General features: G+C 31.9%; 2 protein-coding genes across 3 annotated transcripts in view; one reads left to right on the top strand and one right to left on the bottom strand.

Annotated features, from left to right (window-relative positions):
* The first annotated feature begins 200 nt into the window (after positions 1-200).
* LOC113515128 (uncharacterized) lies at positions 201-3,104 on the top strand. Of its 2 annotated transcripts, none has more exons than XM_031908593.2 (5): positions 201-256; positions 416-571; positions 1,107-1,263; positions 2,102-2,262; positions 2,927-3,104. In XM_031908593.2, the coding sequence occupies exons 2-5, from the start codon at positions 454-456 to the stop codon at positions 3,064-3,066; spliced, it is 576 nt and encodes a 191-aa protein (XP_031764453.2). In that variant the 5' UTR covers positions 201-256; positions 416-453; the 3' UTR covers positions 3,067-3,104. The 2 variants fall into 2 exon arrangements, with proteins under 2 accessions (XP_031764453.2, XP_031764454.2); XM_031908594.2 differs by having other exon boundaries at positions 228-301.
* Positions 3,105-6,446: 3,342 nt separating this feature from the next.
* The window catches only part of LOC113515237 (putative metabolite transport protein HI_1104), a 63,969-nt gene continuing 55,432 nt past the window's right edge, over positions 6,447-14,983 (bottom strand). Inside the window, exons 7-11 of the mRNA XM_052895998.1 lie at positions 14,060-14,191; positions 11,453-11,591; positions 10,160-10,299; positions 9,259-9,456; positions 6,447-8,497 (exon numbers count right to left, since the gene is read on the bottom strand). Of these exons, the coding sequence (XP_052751958.1) occupies positions 8,325-8,497; positions 9,259-9,456; positions 10,160-10,299; positions 11,453-11,591; positions 14,060-14,191 (782 nt within the window). The 3' untranslated portion in view covers positions 6,447-8,324. The remainder of the gene's footprint in view (positions 8,498-9,258; positions 9,457-10,159; positions 10,300-11,452; positions 11,592-14,059; positions 14,192-14,983) is intronic.

Here is a 14,983-nt window from a genome sequence, read left to right as displayed (position 1 = left end):
GGCAGGGCATCAGTGAGGGATGATAGGTCAACAATCGTGATGAAAATACATCAGATCTTTGTTGTTGATATTAATAGAAGACTATAATAACACCTTCTACGCTAAAAATTTGATAATAATCACAGATTAAAACTCACTGAATTGCCTTAACTCATAGATTAAGGATAGTATTGCGATTTGGCTGATTGTTTAGGTAGGTACGAGTAAGTACCTACATCTATCAAATACAAACTGTCAAAAACACGTGTTTTTGTTTGTAAGTTCATAGGTATTCAAAATAAATTGAAAGTATAATTATTAGGTTGTGATTATTTGCTTAATGTTTTAATATTAATACGTGTATTTAGTTACATTTAGTGCTATATTACAAATGAAACAACTTACGTATTAATTTCAATTTACATGGAAATTTCAGTTAAAAATCTTACTGAAGATTTGTAATTTAAAATAAAAATGTCGGATACCTCTGAAGATGAAGATTTATCAAAATTTAGGGAAGCCGTCGATAACTCCTTTTTAAAAAATATTAATAACACCCAAGCAACTTCTGAACTCAAATCTAAAGAAAATGGTAAAGTATTATTATTGTATATACGTTTTGCACGAGTAACTATATAGAAAGATAAATTCTTAGTTTTATAATGGCTTCAAAAGGCAAATTTTTGATACAGTATTGTAATTTTAATAAAATAATATATAGTTTATGTTACTCACTGATAGATATATAAAATTATAGACACATTTTACGCACACAGTGTATTATGTTTTTTTTTAATGGGTGCTAATGAAATAGTAACCCTGCCTGCAATGTTAGTATACACTGGCGAGGCACCAGTGAGGGATGATTGGTGAGAATGAAGGAGGTTGACCTGCTAGGGTATATTGATAGCAATGAGGACTAACCTCCCCATTACTAACAATCCCTTTTCCCTGTGTGTTACAATATTATGCTGCAACCAGGCTGCTAGAAAATAATATTAAATATATACTGTAATATAAAAAAAATGAAGGTCCTGTTTTGTAGCTAGACATATTTAGGGCCTTTTGGATTTAAACTGAATTTAAAAGTATTTTTTTTATTTAACTAACAAAAAATTTTTTTGCAGAGACAAATAAACAAAAATCTGAGAGATATCTGGAGGTGGCCAATCACTATAATGATGTGAAAGTACCTGAGGAATTGCAAAGACAAATTGCAGCAAAAATATCCAACATTATTGCCAAGAAGATCAAATTTGTTGATATTGAACCAAATGGCATAAAGTTAGTTGACAGTGTTGAGTTTCATTTAGTTTTTTCTGGAAACATAATAAATTTCTGAAATTGTTGAAGAATGTTTAAAAGTTAAAAAATAAATATGTGTATGATTATGACTTTTACCCTTAATGGGGCAGTTAGAGGCATTTGTCAACTGTTTCTGTTGTGATATATGTAATACTTTTTTTTTCCAAAAGATTATAGTATGGGGTTCTTCAAAAATGGAGTATAGATGTTTCTTTAGGATTGGCAAATACATATAATGCTTCTGCTATTGCAGGTGTTTAAAGGCTATGGTAACCATTTAGCATGAGGTGGCCGTACACTTGTTTGCCATTTCAATGGTATAAAAAACACCTAACATATTTATGTTTTGCCTACTGTTATAACTTGGATTAACATGATATACTATCATTGTTATGCATCATTATTAAAAACTAAAATTTTTAAAAGCTTTCATATAAACTTATTTAAATAAAGTTTAGTTTGGAATTGAATGGATAAATGTAAATTAAATGTATATAAATTTTTAATATTCTCTCATTACATTACATTTAAAACATTACATACAAAATAGTTGAGTTTCTTGCCCTAGCTGAAATTGCATACAAAACTGGGTATATACTACTGAGATGGCAAACAAGCTTACTACCCATCTAATGGTAAGCTGTTACCAGTCTATAAATGCTTGCAATACCAATGTCATTACACTTGTGTTCCAACCCTAAAGAAACCTCTTTACCTCTTTATTGTAGATTGTCAAAAAATATCTAATTTAAAAATGTTTTATAATTAAGTTTACTTGAATAAATTTTTTGCTATATTTCTTATTTATTTTTAACAGGAAACGTAAAATCAAAGGTGGTGTGAAGTTATTTAAAGACTCCGATAATTTCTTATCTTGTGAAGATCCAAAGGACACGTATACAGAGAAACATAATGCTGAATCAAAAAGGATCAAAAGAAAAAAACAACAAATTGAAGACAGTAATGTCAATGAAATTGGTGAATACAAATAATTACTTATAATTATATATGTAGCAATTTTATTAAATGCAAATTATTATAGAAATGTAAAATAATTTGAATTAATATTTTTAAATTCATATTTATCTATATCTGATGTGAAATTACAAGATATGTAGGCATAACACCATAGACATAAGAAATGACTATATTTAAGCCAAAGTATTTATTAATAATATATATATATATATATATATATATATATATATATATATATATATATATATTTATTAATGTGTAAAAAAATAGTTTCTTGTTTGTTAACCTCTTTACATCTTAATAGTTGTGTAATAATTGGTGTGAAATTTGGCATACACAAAATATTAGAAATTTATTATTTTTTATCAGTGTCACTATTTTTTTTTTTATTATCCTAATTTTAATTTAATATCTCAGTTATATATTTGAATCTCTTGTGAAATAAAAACTTTTATCTCTTTTCAGAGAGAAAAAGATTCATAAAAACTAACACTTCCTACATATCTATTTTAGCTATTGAAATATTTTGTTATTTTCTTTTAAATTTAAAGAAAAAAAAACATTTCAATAGCTAAAATAGATTTATGAGACGTTTGACATTTTTATGAATAAGGACAGAATAAATACATACCTACAGAAGAAATAAATATTTACCTGTTTACAGATAAACTAAAGGCTGTTGCTGTGACTGGAGAGTATGTGTTATCCAAAGAAGAGACAAAATGTTGGAAATCCAGGAGAAAAGAGAAGATATTTAAATATAAAAAACATGGCAAAAGCAAAGTACTTACAGCTGTTGAATAAATGTATACTTTTAAAAATATTTTTATATATATTATATTTAATACTTAGAATATACCTATCTATGTTTAACCACTCCTTCGCTCTTGCTCTTGGCTGTTGACCTTGTATACGATTTTATCCAGGGAAGATCCTTAACGTCTCTTACTATGAATCGCCGCCCCTAAAAGTACAATAATGGGTCAAGAGCAAGTTAAACTTGCACGCCAATTCTCTGTAGGTGTATTAAATTTTTTGTTTTTTAGACGAAAATTTATGTAAATTATATTTACATTTATTTTATATTCACTACATAACGCGATGAAAAATTTTTGCAGCTAAATAGTACCTACATACCTGCTTCTTTATTGCCGACTTTTGGACATGATTCGATGGTCCTATCGTGATCAAATGGTGAATGTGAATAACGAGTTAAAACCACATAGTGTATTTAAAATATGTTTAAACAACGCGAAAGTACAAAATTAACTATATCTACATTCTTCAAATAAAGATAGAAAAAAATATTTCATGTACAATATTGTACATATTTAATCATAAAATAATAAAATAATTTGTTGAGATAATTTTACCTAATAATTTTTTTACTGAGCCATTAAATTTTATATAACAAATTTTTTCGTACGCAAATTTCTTGCTTGGGCAGTTAAGATGTTCAGAATGAACAAATGAATAAACAACAGAATGAATAAACAAACTCACTTTCACATTTGTATAGAAAGGATTATATTAGTCCTTTTTTTTAATGGAGAAATAGGTATTGGCGACCCACACGCATGCTAAAGGTAAAGGAGTTAAGGGCCGCCTGAAAATCAGCGCTATATATATATATATATATATATATATATATATATATATATATATATATATATATATATATATATATATATATATATATATATATATATATATATATAGCAACAGCTGAGGCGGCTCTTATTACCTTATTAGATACCTACCCTATTTAAAGCAAATAAATTTATTATTATTATTATTATTAAAAAAAAATTTACAAACATTCGTTTGGGTATGATTTAATCTATAAAATGTAAACTCATCGATATTACCAGATGAATACATTTTCTTAATACTGGATTTCAACACAATGGTTTCCAGGGGGGGCCACGTGGAGGTCGACCTGATAGGGTATATTGCTAGCAATGAGAGTGATAGTCTAAATTACTAACAATCCCTCCCCCCATATCTGCCGTTATCTGTCCGCTGCTGAACGTAAGCCTCCTTCATAGATTGCAATATTGAACGGTTCATTTCTTGTCAGTTTGTCATTGGGGAGGATTTTGCCATTACTTACCACACTTGGCAGGCGGATTGGCAACCGCGGTTTTTTGGTGATTTTTTAAGAGGGACGCTGATGCCCATCTCTCGACCACTTAGCTCACTTGGTCGTCTCTACGACACTGATGGGAAAGAAAGGGTGGCCCGTTCTATGCCGGTACCATACAGTAGTTATATTTACATTAGGTAAATTAAACAAACAAATAGTATGTTAACGTTTAAACATTTTATTTACATTAATAACTAAATTAACAAATAAATATGTACAAAATATCATTATCACATTATCAACTGCTTTTGTAATAATTTTCAAGAATGTTGTTTTAAGAGTTTATGAAGAATAAGGCCAAGAACACATATTATAAATTTTAATAATCTGACAGATCAAGAAGAGGGTGAAAAACTGAAATGCTTCATTTTATATCATTTCGTAATTGAATTAGCGGTACGTAAATAAAAAGGAAAATATATAAATTATTTAATTTCGGTAAATAAAAAAAAAATCATGGCAAAATATTTGGTCTCCAATAATTCAGTAGTGGAACACGTCATGTTAGTATTGGATGCTTAATTTTTTTTCGTCATAAACCTATGTTTCCTTAGAGAAAAAGAACACGTTCTCTAGTAGAACATTCCTTCAAAGGATGTTGACGATTTTACCCTGTATAGTTTTTTACGTTGAATATTTAGTGAACCAAAGGGCTTTGCTCTAAGGGTTTAAATCTCCTGATTGATTCTATAACCTATTAATTTATGCTTCCAGTACCGATTTGCAGGACAGCTCACTTTTATCTGTACAACGTTTGTTTTCAAGCGCTCACGGATAGGGCGGCAAAATATGTTTTTTTTATTTTTATTTTAAGATGGGTTGGCCTTTATCTTTGCCCAATGTTAAGTAATGATTAAATCTAAGATGGAGCGCAATTATTCAGAAAATGTAAATTCATCTATCGCCTTAAATTCATAGTTTTTACCTACCTATATATATATATATAGATGTCTAGGTAATAGGTACTTGTGTATTTTGAGTAATATCTAGACAGTTAAGTAGAAGTGGAAAACGTACACACATGCGCATAGATACGTACGCACACATCACTGATACACATATATACTCATATATATATATATATATATACATATATATATATATATATATATATATATATATATATATATATATATATATATATATATATATATATATATATATATATATATATATATATATGTATAACGGGAAATTTTATGCACTTACTATGTTTGTCGTTTCCGACAACAGTTTCAATTTAAAACTATAAACAGTAAGTTTATAAAATTTCCCGCTGTATATACATCGTATAGACATCGTATGTGTATAGACATCGTTAAAAAAATAAAATGAATTTTAAACATTATACAGACAGAGTGTGTAAGAGGAAAGTATATCTAGCACATATGCACACAAACGCTTAGTGACGTTAAAATACATTGATACATCTGTAGATGTACAACTTTTGTAACCCATTTTATTGTTCTTCTAAATTTAAATTTGGCGGGTATTTTCTACTCGGATTTCAATTACATCAAATTAAAAAAAAAGTTCATAAGCCAGTTCGACGCAGAAGGATCACTGTTATCTTAAAATATTATAGAAAGTAAAAAAAATAGAAATTTATCGCGGCATCTATTTATATCTAGTCCGAACATACAAATATCACACAAATTTCTTTCACTATTAAGTAAATAATAAAACTAGTTAAACTCTACATAATTAAAAATATTTTGTAGTGTAGATAGAGAATCAAATTAAAAAACAAAAAAAAAAACAAGAAATACGTAATGGGTAACTTAGTGTAAATTTTTGTTTAACAAATGTCTAATTCTATACTAGATTTTTATTAACTAAAACTCTCTTCAATTGGATTGGTAGCAGGTAGCAGTATAGAGAAATAGGAAGGTACACTTTAGTAATTTATAAATACAAGTTGTACCTACTAAGGTATATAGATTACAGATGGAGCTCGTTATAGTTCGTCAACTTAGAATACGTCACTACTCTTGAAGAATAACAAATATATGGAGAATATAAATAGGCCATTTTTAAAAAAATAAAAAGAAAATTTTTATAAATTTGCTAGACGTGAACTCTTAACAAATTCAATAATAATCTAATTTTTATGTGTAAAAAATGTATCCATGATAAGTACAAACACATATGAAATATATTTTACGACTTTCCGGGGTAATTGTATTTATTTATTTAATTTTCATGTACATAACAAAGGTACGCATAGCGAACATGATACTTCAAAGGACTTCAATTATGGAGGAAACAGAGAGATTTATTAGGCGGTACAATAAAAAAAACTGAAAAAGGTTAACAAAAATATTTTCTATTTTAAAATATAAAGGAACTTTAAAAACACATGTATTAGATATACATTGACATACACATATAGTATGTATAAATGTATCTTTTTTTATACCCCTGAGGTGGCAAAAAAGCATACGGCCCACCTGATGGTAAGTGGTTACTGTAGCCTATGAACACCTGCAATACCAGAGGTATGACAGGTGTTCTTTTTTACATATGTGTGTATATTTAATGTACTTTTCAATTATTAAATCAAAATTATTATTAGAATTATAAATATTATATATATTAGAAAAAAAAAACATAATTTTTTTAAAAAATATAACCAGAGCGTTTAATTGTTTTATGTTAAAAATGTAATTCTCTTTGAACCTCGTCGTCCGCATTTTCGGATTTACTGGAAAGTGCCGTATGCGAAGTTGACGAGTTATAGCTCAGTTCCCTGATCTCTTTACCAATTCCGTAAGGGTATGGCCGACGAGAAAACATAAAAAAAACCTTATTTCCTCTTAAAAACAACATTGACGTTGTAGCTTGGCAAGATTTTATAGGGGTCAGATACGGAAATATTTTCTGAAAAAATTTTTTTTTTATATTGTCATTCGTGGTAGAGCTTTAAAATTCCAGCAAAAATAATTTTGAGTAATTTAAAAACCTCATAAATAATAAAACTTATGTTTTTTATATATTTATATGTAAGTGAACAACGGGAATTTATAACTACTAGCCTTTACCCCCGACATGGTCCGCGTGACCGGGATAAAAAAGACTATCCTTCTCCATCCCATATTGTACGTGTATACGACACATTACAATGATTGGCTAAGCCGTTAAATCGCTATAAACTAACAAACGAACGAATCTTAATATCAAATTTACAATAATAGTAAGGAAAATTATAGTTTTCGACAATTGCTTCGACTTAAACCAGAAGTTTTCTTCAGATAAGGCAAGAGGCTGCCACGTGTAACTCCCACAATACCTAAGGGATTGAACCTAAACGATCGTGGTTAATGACAGTCATCTTCCCACCCTTATCCCAATTATATAAATTTTGGGCTCGGTGTAATATGTTTTTATACATTTTATTTAAGTTTTGGCTTTTAGTTTTACGACCGCTCGTCTGTTCGACGTCAACCCTTCTTGGTAATGTATTTATTGGTGGTACCCGTCGTCTACGGTATGGAGGAAAGGTTCGAGGAAAAAGAGGCAGATATTGGGAATGAGTAAAGGAAGTTGGTGGAAAAGGAATGAAGAACTTCATACAACTGGAGTGGAAAACGAGCATACTGCTCACCTGAGGGTAAGCGGTTATCGTAACCTATGAATGCCTGTAATACCAGAGCCATTACGCGCACGTTGCCGACCCTGAAGACACCTTTTGATATCTTTTTTGAAGGACCCCATTCTGGATTTATGGAAAAGGGGGTACTGCAGTTGCGGATATTGGTCAGAAACTAAAAACAAAAAACAAACAGAAACGACAAACGGTAAAGGCATTAATTTGCCGTTGACCAGTTTTATATAAATAAATCCTCAGATTTGTACAGTCAAAGGTTTTTGATACAATCTAAATCCGATTCCTAAACATATCCTACTGTCTACGTGTCTACAATCTACTCGTGTCTGGTGCTGGTGGTAGACTCCTTCCATTCCTGATAGGTAGCTCGTCGTGCGTGAACGCGGTGTTATCAAGTCCAACCGGCTTGGCGGCTGGAGTCTCAGTTTTCTGTTCCACTGGACCGTCCATCAGGAACATTGTCAGGAAGAACATGATACTGCCTGGAAAATATTAATATTTTATTTAATATAAATAATAATTGCCGTGTAATCCTGGCATACAATATGGCACACTCTATGCCTGTCATTTCTTTCCCATGGGTGTTGTAAGAACTAGAAAAACTAAATAGTCGAAGGATGGGCAGCACCGTTCCTCTTAAAACATCACCAAAAGCCTAACCTGCCTGCCAAGCATGGCAACTACTAGCAAAACCCTTCTTATGCAGGATTTTGGCCATTTTTAGCAGTTTAGAGTTAAGGGCTGATAGGATCACTCATGGCAAAAGTTATTGGACCGATTTTGATAAAATTTCTATGGTACCATTCTGAAAGTATATCCTTTCAGATAAAAAATAAATTTCCAAATGTGTTTAGGAGGTAACAAACATAAAAAAAAAATAAAACAAAATTGAGAACCTCCTTCTTTATTGAGTCCATTGATAAGAAAAAAGTCTTAAGGTGATAACACTTAATTTGAGAAAATAGTCAAGTTTCTGGTATCGCGCATGCGTAATATAGGTAAGTTGTGATAGTTGATGTCGAAAAAAATATATATGTAAATACAAGGTTACAGGCCTTTAGCACTTAGCTATCTGTCCTTTCTACAAGGGAATAGGCGTGAATGGATTGATATATATAAGAATACCAGGAGTCAGTGGATGCAGGTGGCTTGGAACCGTTTTTTATGGTAGTCTATGGGGAGGTCTATGTTCAGCAGTGGACAGATAATGGCTGAGATGATGATGATATAAGAATATACTTACTGATACCGTAGAAACCAGCGTAGAAGATCATAATAGCTTCTCTATATCCTATAGCCTTGGACACGGGGTCGACGAGAATCGGTAGGTTGCCTCCGACGTTGTTCATGACGAAGAGGAACACTCCAACGGTGGTGGAACGGACCGATAGGGGGACGATCTCGACGAGAATGGCGAATACAATACCGAACCACATCTCGGCTGTGGAGGGATGAAACATTTTTTTTAAGACGGATCAAAATGGAATGGTAACTGGTTTATGTTGGCGGAATAGGTACTAGTGGGGTGAAGTGATTACTTCCTTTGAAATTTGTCACGATAAGCGTACTAACATGCTTTCATCCTCATCTATCATCTTTCACTGGTATCCTGCCTGCAATAGTACAGGTGGGGTTACCATTTCATTATCACCCGTTAAAAAAAGTGCTAGTGGAAAGTGGGTAATGATAGATGAGGACGAATTCAAACCAGTTGGCCCATCGTAATGAATTTATCGCGATGGTTTCCAGAAGAATCCCGTAGAGGGTGACCTGACGAGTCCGTAGCGTAAAAATGGTTGTTTCAGTCAACTGAAACCGCCATTTTTACAATAATTTTAAATTCTACAAATTTTACAATAAGTTTTACTGTAGCTTGCTAATTTGAAAATATTGTAAACCTGTGTTTTACATTCTATCTTTATTACTGTTTTTTGGACACATCCAATATTGGGATTAAAACTGAGGTACTTTGTGTGTGTTTGTTAGTGCTTTGTGACATGGATAATATGTATACCGATTCGTTATCTATATTTTGAGTTTACTTGGTCATTGATAGTGGAAAAAAATCATCTCCCATTTGTATATCATCCGATTGATATAATCGGATATACATTTTCGAATATGTAAAAGTTTATGTTACTTACCAAAGAAGTACGAAATAGCCAGCGTGATCATGGCCCATAGTGGGCCGAAGATCACTGAACCGAAAGCAGGCAGTGTAGAGATCAGCTGCGACAGAGCCAATACGAGGACTCGCGACCTCACTCCCATTTTTGCTACGAACCTGATAAATTATGTTAATATTCATTTAACTGTATTCCTAATGTTACAAATAAACAGATTAGACAAAAATATGCTCACGACTAGGTATAATCCCTAATAGTGGCTTGCAGAGACAGACAAAGAGAGACTTTTTTTCTTATTTTTTTATACAACTTAAAATGGCAAACAAGCTGACGGCCTACCTGATGGAAAGTGGTAACCGTCGCCTAATCGTTTTTATTGTACCAATATTTCTCATATAGATATGGACGTGGAAAATGAAGGCGTTTATAAGCCCCCATGACCAGAGATGATCGCCCCCCCCCACTCTCTACCCCACACCGTTAGTCGCCACTAGTTCGCGTGTTTGCGTTTTTGGCAGAGAAATAAATAATCTGAATATAGAATAACAAACTTGGAGTCCTTATTCTTATGCCTTTTTGTATGCCATGGATTTATTCATCATCTATGTGAATTAACACCAATATAAATAAATAATCTCTAAATTAATACATATATTTTGTAGATTAAGAAAATATATTTATAAATACTATTATTACCTTTACATTATATAAAACAGAATCTTTATGAGTAGGTACGATAAACATAAAATATATTCATAAAACATTTTCGTTGCCTAAACTACCCTCGCATTACTTGGCGTTCGTGTTATAAAGTAGATACACTTAATTTCATTTTATACTGTCTATTTTAATGTAAAAAAACTTTGCTAGGTGGCTATAGTCAGTCAGTTAGTTCACAGAATAACTACTGTACTTTTTTTTTGTTTTTCTGATCTGATCTTAAGTTTTAATATACTCTAGTTATTAACCCATTACATTGTGTAAGATCTATGTGTACACTTGAATCGTGCTATATGTATCGAATCAGAATAAATAAAATATTATTATTATTAAAAAAAGTAAATCTACTAAAATAAATACATTCGTTTTGGGGTTACAATTTCAATTAAAAATAAATATAGTCGTGAAATTGCAGGGCATAGAGACACATCATAGCTCCTGCATACCCTGCAGTTTTCTCAGGATTGGTAACGCATGAGAGAAACCATAGGTCTCATGGAAAATATTACGACGTTAATGGTGCAGTTGCCGAGAAATATTTGTTGTCTACTCAGGTTTATATAGAGGTTCAGAGGTTTGTAAGATCCTTACTTATCAGAGACGACACCGCCGACCACCACCCCCACGGAGCCGATGCCGACGGTGACGGCGAACAGCCACCAACCGAGGTCCACGTCTGGGAAGTAGTCGCGGTAGTACAGGTCCGCGTTGTACGCGAAGCACATACCGCCTGCAATGTGAATTCATGAATGTTTGTGTGTCCAAAGTGCGATACAGATACGGAATATTATTTGTCATTTTAAAATACTGGTTTTTGTCCACAACTTTCCTCTACATGATCAGAATACATTGATTGAATGAAAAAAAAAATTAGCCTATGTTTTTTCCATTCTACATTGATATGTTTATCTAAAATAAATATAGCCTATCTTCTTCTCCATTCTATACTGATATGAATAACTGAAATAAAGATAGAATATGTTCTTCTTCATTCTATACTGATATGTATAACTGAAATAAACAGTAGCCTATCTTCTTCTCTATTTTACATAGGTATTCATTCAACACAGGTAGTTGTATGCCACATTTTATGATGTTCAATTAAGGCGGTTACTCATAAAATCTTACGAACATATTGCAAAATGTTAAATATGCATATGTTATATATATTTTATTTTACAATTTTTTTTTTCACTGCATAATTGTATTTCTGTTTTGTCAAAGGTTGACTGGGAAAAAATGCTAGGTATATACTATCAAGTCCGCCTTTTGTACGAAACTTTTTTTTGTAAAGTGGTCAATAAAGAAAAAATAAATCATTAATAATGAAAATTAACTTTTGAAAATAATTTAAACGGCGAAACCATTATTTATTATAAACATTTGTGGAAGAGTACATCTTTTTTCTAATAAATAACCCTTATTTCCTTACTATTACCCTTTATTACCCTTACTATATATCCTTATTTATTTAAAAAAAATTATTTTTATTTATAATATTTATTTTTATAAATGCGAAAGTGAGGTTATTTGTTTATTACCTGCAAGCGCCTTAACGGTTTAACCAAACCTTACGAAATTTTGATATACATGAACTATATAGAATGGAGAAGAATAAAGGCTACTTTTTATCTCGGTCAGTAAGCTTATCGGGGTCACGCGGACAAATACGCGTGTAAAAGTTCGTATTAAGTAAATAAAAAGTTTGTAACCCCATCAGCACAACCTAAACCTCGTGAATCATACAACAAGACAATAATAGGTAAGGAAATGATTGATAGCGTACAAAAATACTTCCGTATGTCAATGATTGATAATACTACGGTGTGTATAGACACTCAAGAAATTGCCACACCAAACAATGTGCTATAATTTCCGCTTAACAAAGCCGGCGGGCTGCAATTTGGCCTTGAATTTGGCGACATGACACGACAGACAGCGTGAACGGCAGGATCGGAACAAAATTGTGTTAGCACTCTATTTCTGTTTGGGGAGTCTAATTATAAAATACACTTTATAATAAACAGCTCAAGGAATAGTTTCGAAAAACCACTTGAATTAGTGTACTGGAAATGTTTGGATTAAATTTTTTGGTGTCCAATAAAAAGCGTGTCTCCTATAAGAACGACTTGTCATGATCACTGTTAGAAGTGGGAATAAATAATTAATTGTGATCTCACAAAAAAACTGAATTCAATTGTAACAAAACAATTTGATCTAAAAATTAAACTACAAAACGGATTTTAATAAAATTTCTATGGGACCAATTTGTAAGTATAGGATATACTTACAAATCGACAATAAAGTTTCTTGGATTAATTGACTTTCAGACAAAAAAGAATCTTTCATACCGGTTTAAAATGGACAGAGTTATGAGGTAAGGAAATTTAAGTTAAGAAGACTATTTTAATGTAACATTTAAAACACACGATCTAAATTAAATATGTATTTCCACGCCACCATGGTTGAATGCAGAGATTCTGTTTTTAACATTAAATACTTCTAATGTAATAAGTAAATATTCTATTAATATTAAAGCAAATAAAGTTAACATTCATTCATTCTAAAAAAAATATACTACTGGATTGAGAACCTCCGTCTTTTTAAAATCGATTGCAAAACCAAAAGCTTGATTGATTTAGCTACAAGTAGACTGTATCAGTCAGTGGTTACTGGACAATATTGTTATTGTTAGTTTAATTATTTGACTTATATTTGTTTTAAATCATCCTCAAAGCCTAACTGCAGTTGATAACCCGCTAGCCATGTGTAGTAACTACTGGTAAACCCCACTTTATAGGAGAAGGGCTATGTTCAGCAGTGGACAGTTAACGGCTGTTAAGTTGGTGATGACAATAATTTATTTAAAAAAAATAATTATGGCAGTTTAGTAGTATAGTTTAGTTTTTTAGTAGTTTAGTTTTTTTTAGTTTCGGTTTTAAGAATCTTTAAAGTTGGCAAGATTCTCAGTTCGTATATATTTATATATAAGTATTTTCTATGTAGTTTGGTATGTTACGCGATATCTTCTATAACTCTGATCGATTTTGATAATTGTTTAAGGGTTTCATCCCATATTGATCTCTTAGATACTTTTGGAACTACATAGAAGCGGGCAACTCCGCGGGAAACGGATAGTATACAAAAAAAATCAATTTTATTAGCAAATAGTGTTTAAGTTTTTTTTTTTTAACTCACCGCAATGTCGGATGGACGCAGCCAGGCATAGCAGCAAGATCCTGGGCTGTGCGATCACATGCCAGATGGTGACCTGAGGCATCTTCTTGCCTGACTCCAGGCCGGCATCTCCTGATTTATTGTTGCCCACACCTGCACAAATTATAAACTCTAATTATTTTTTTTTTATTGGTGTCAATGGAATGGTAAACCTGACTTGGCTATCAGTATAGACTGTTTGGATACCATTAAGCGATGATAGTCGTGAAGCCATGTTAACCAATTCACCAGGAATTAACCATGATTATTATTATTTATTTATTTGTTTCAAGTAAACAGTTACATAGACAATACATATTCTTAGTGCTGCGGAACTGCTTTGCAGTTTGTCTGAAACTTACATTAGTGAGACTGCGTGAAGGTCGATGGGCTCAGTCCCATATCCTATATTTTAATATCAATTGGTAAAAGTAAAAATTGGCGTGTGGTTCCACCATAGAATGGGATATCCCTTTCTATCTCGCGGGTGTCGTAAAATGTGACTAAAGGAACTTAATACTTGTGGAATGGACAGCAGCGTCCCTCTTAAAACATTATCAAGCCCTAACGGTGGTTGTCATTCCGCCTGCCAAACGTAGAAACTATAGACAAAATCTCTTCAATGGTCTGTGGAAAAGATCGGCCTCGTTCTAATGACGGTCTATGGGGGAGGCCTATGTCCAACAATGGACAGACAACGGCCGATATAATGATGATGATGATGATGATGAAAAAAATATAAGTTTTTTCTTTTTCTAGTCTGCTAATTGGCAATCTGTTCCCTGTAGAACAATAATCCAATCTGCTGTTTGGATGTCAGGTTTAAATCTTGTTAATAAATGATGAGGCCAATCCGTTAACCAGCTCTCAGTCTCTGTCTGTAAATCTTTCTACCAAGAAAAATAC

Source organism: Galleria mellonella, unplaced genomic scaffold, assembly GCF_026898425.1.
Source record: "Galleria mellonella isolate WM207_F2 unplaced genomic scaffold, CSIRO_AGI_GalMel_v1 utg312, whole genome shotgun sequence".
NCBI lineage: Eukaryota > Metazoa > Arthropoda > Insecta > Lepidoptera > Pyralidae > Galleria > Galleria mellonella.
Note: the sequence above shows the minus strand (reverse complement) of the source record. Positions and strands in the feature narration are given on the sequence as shown.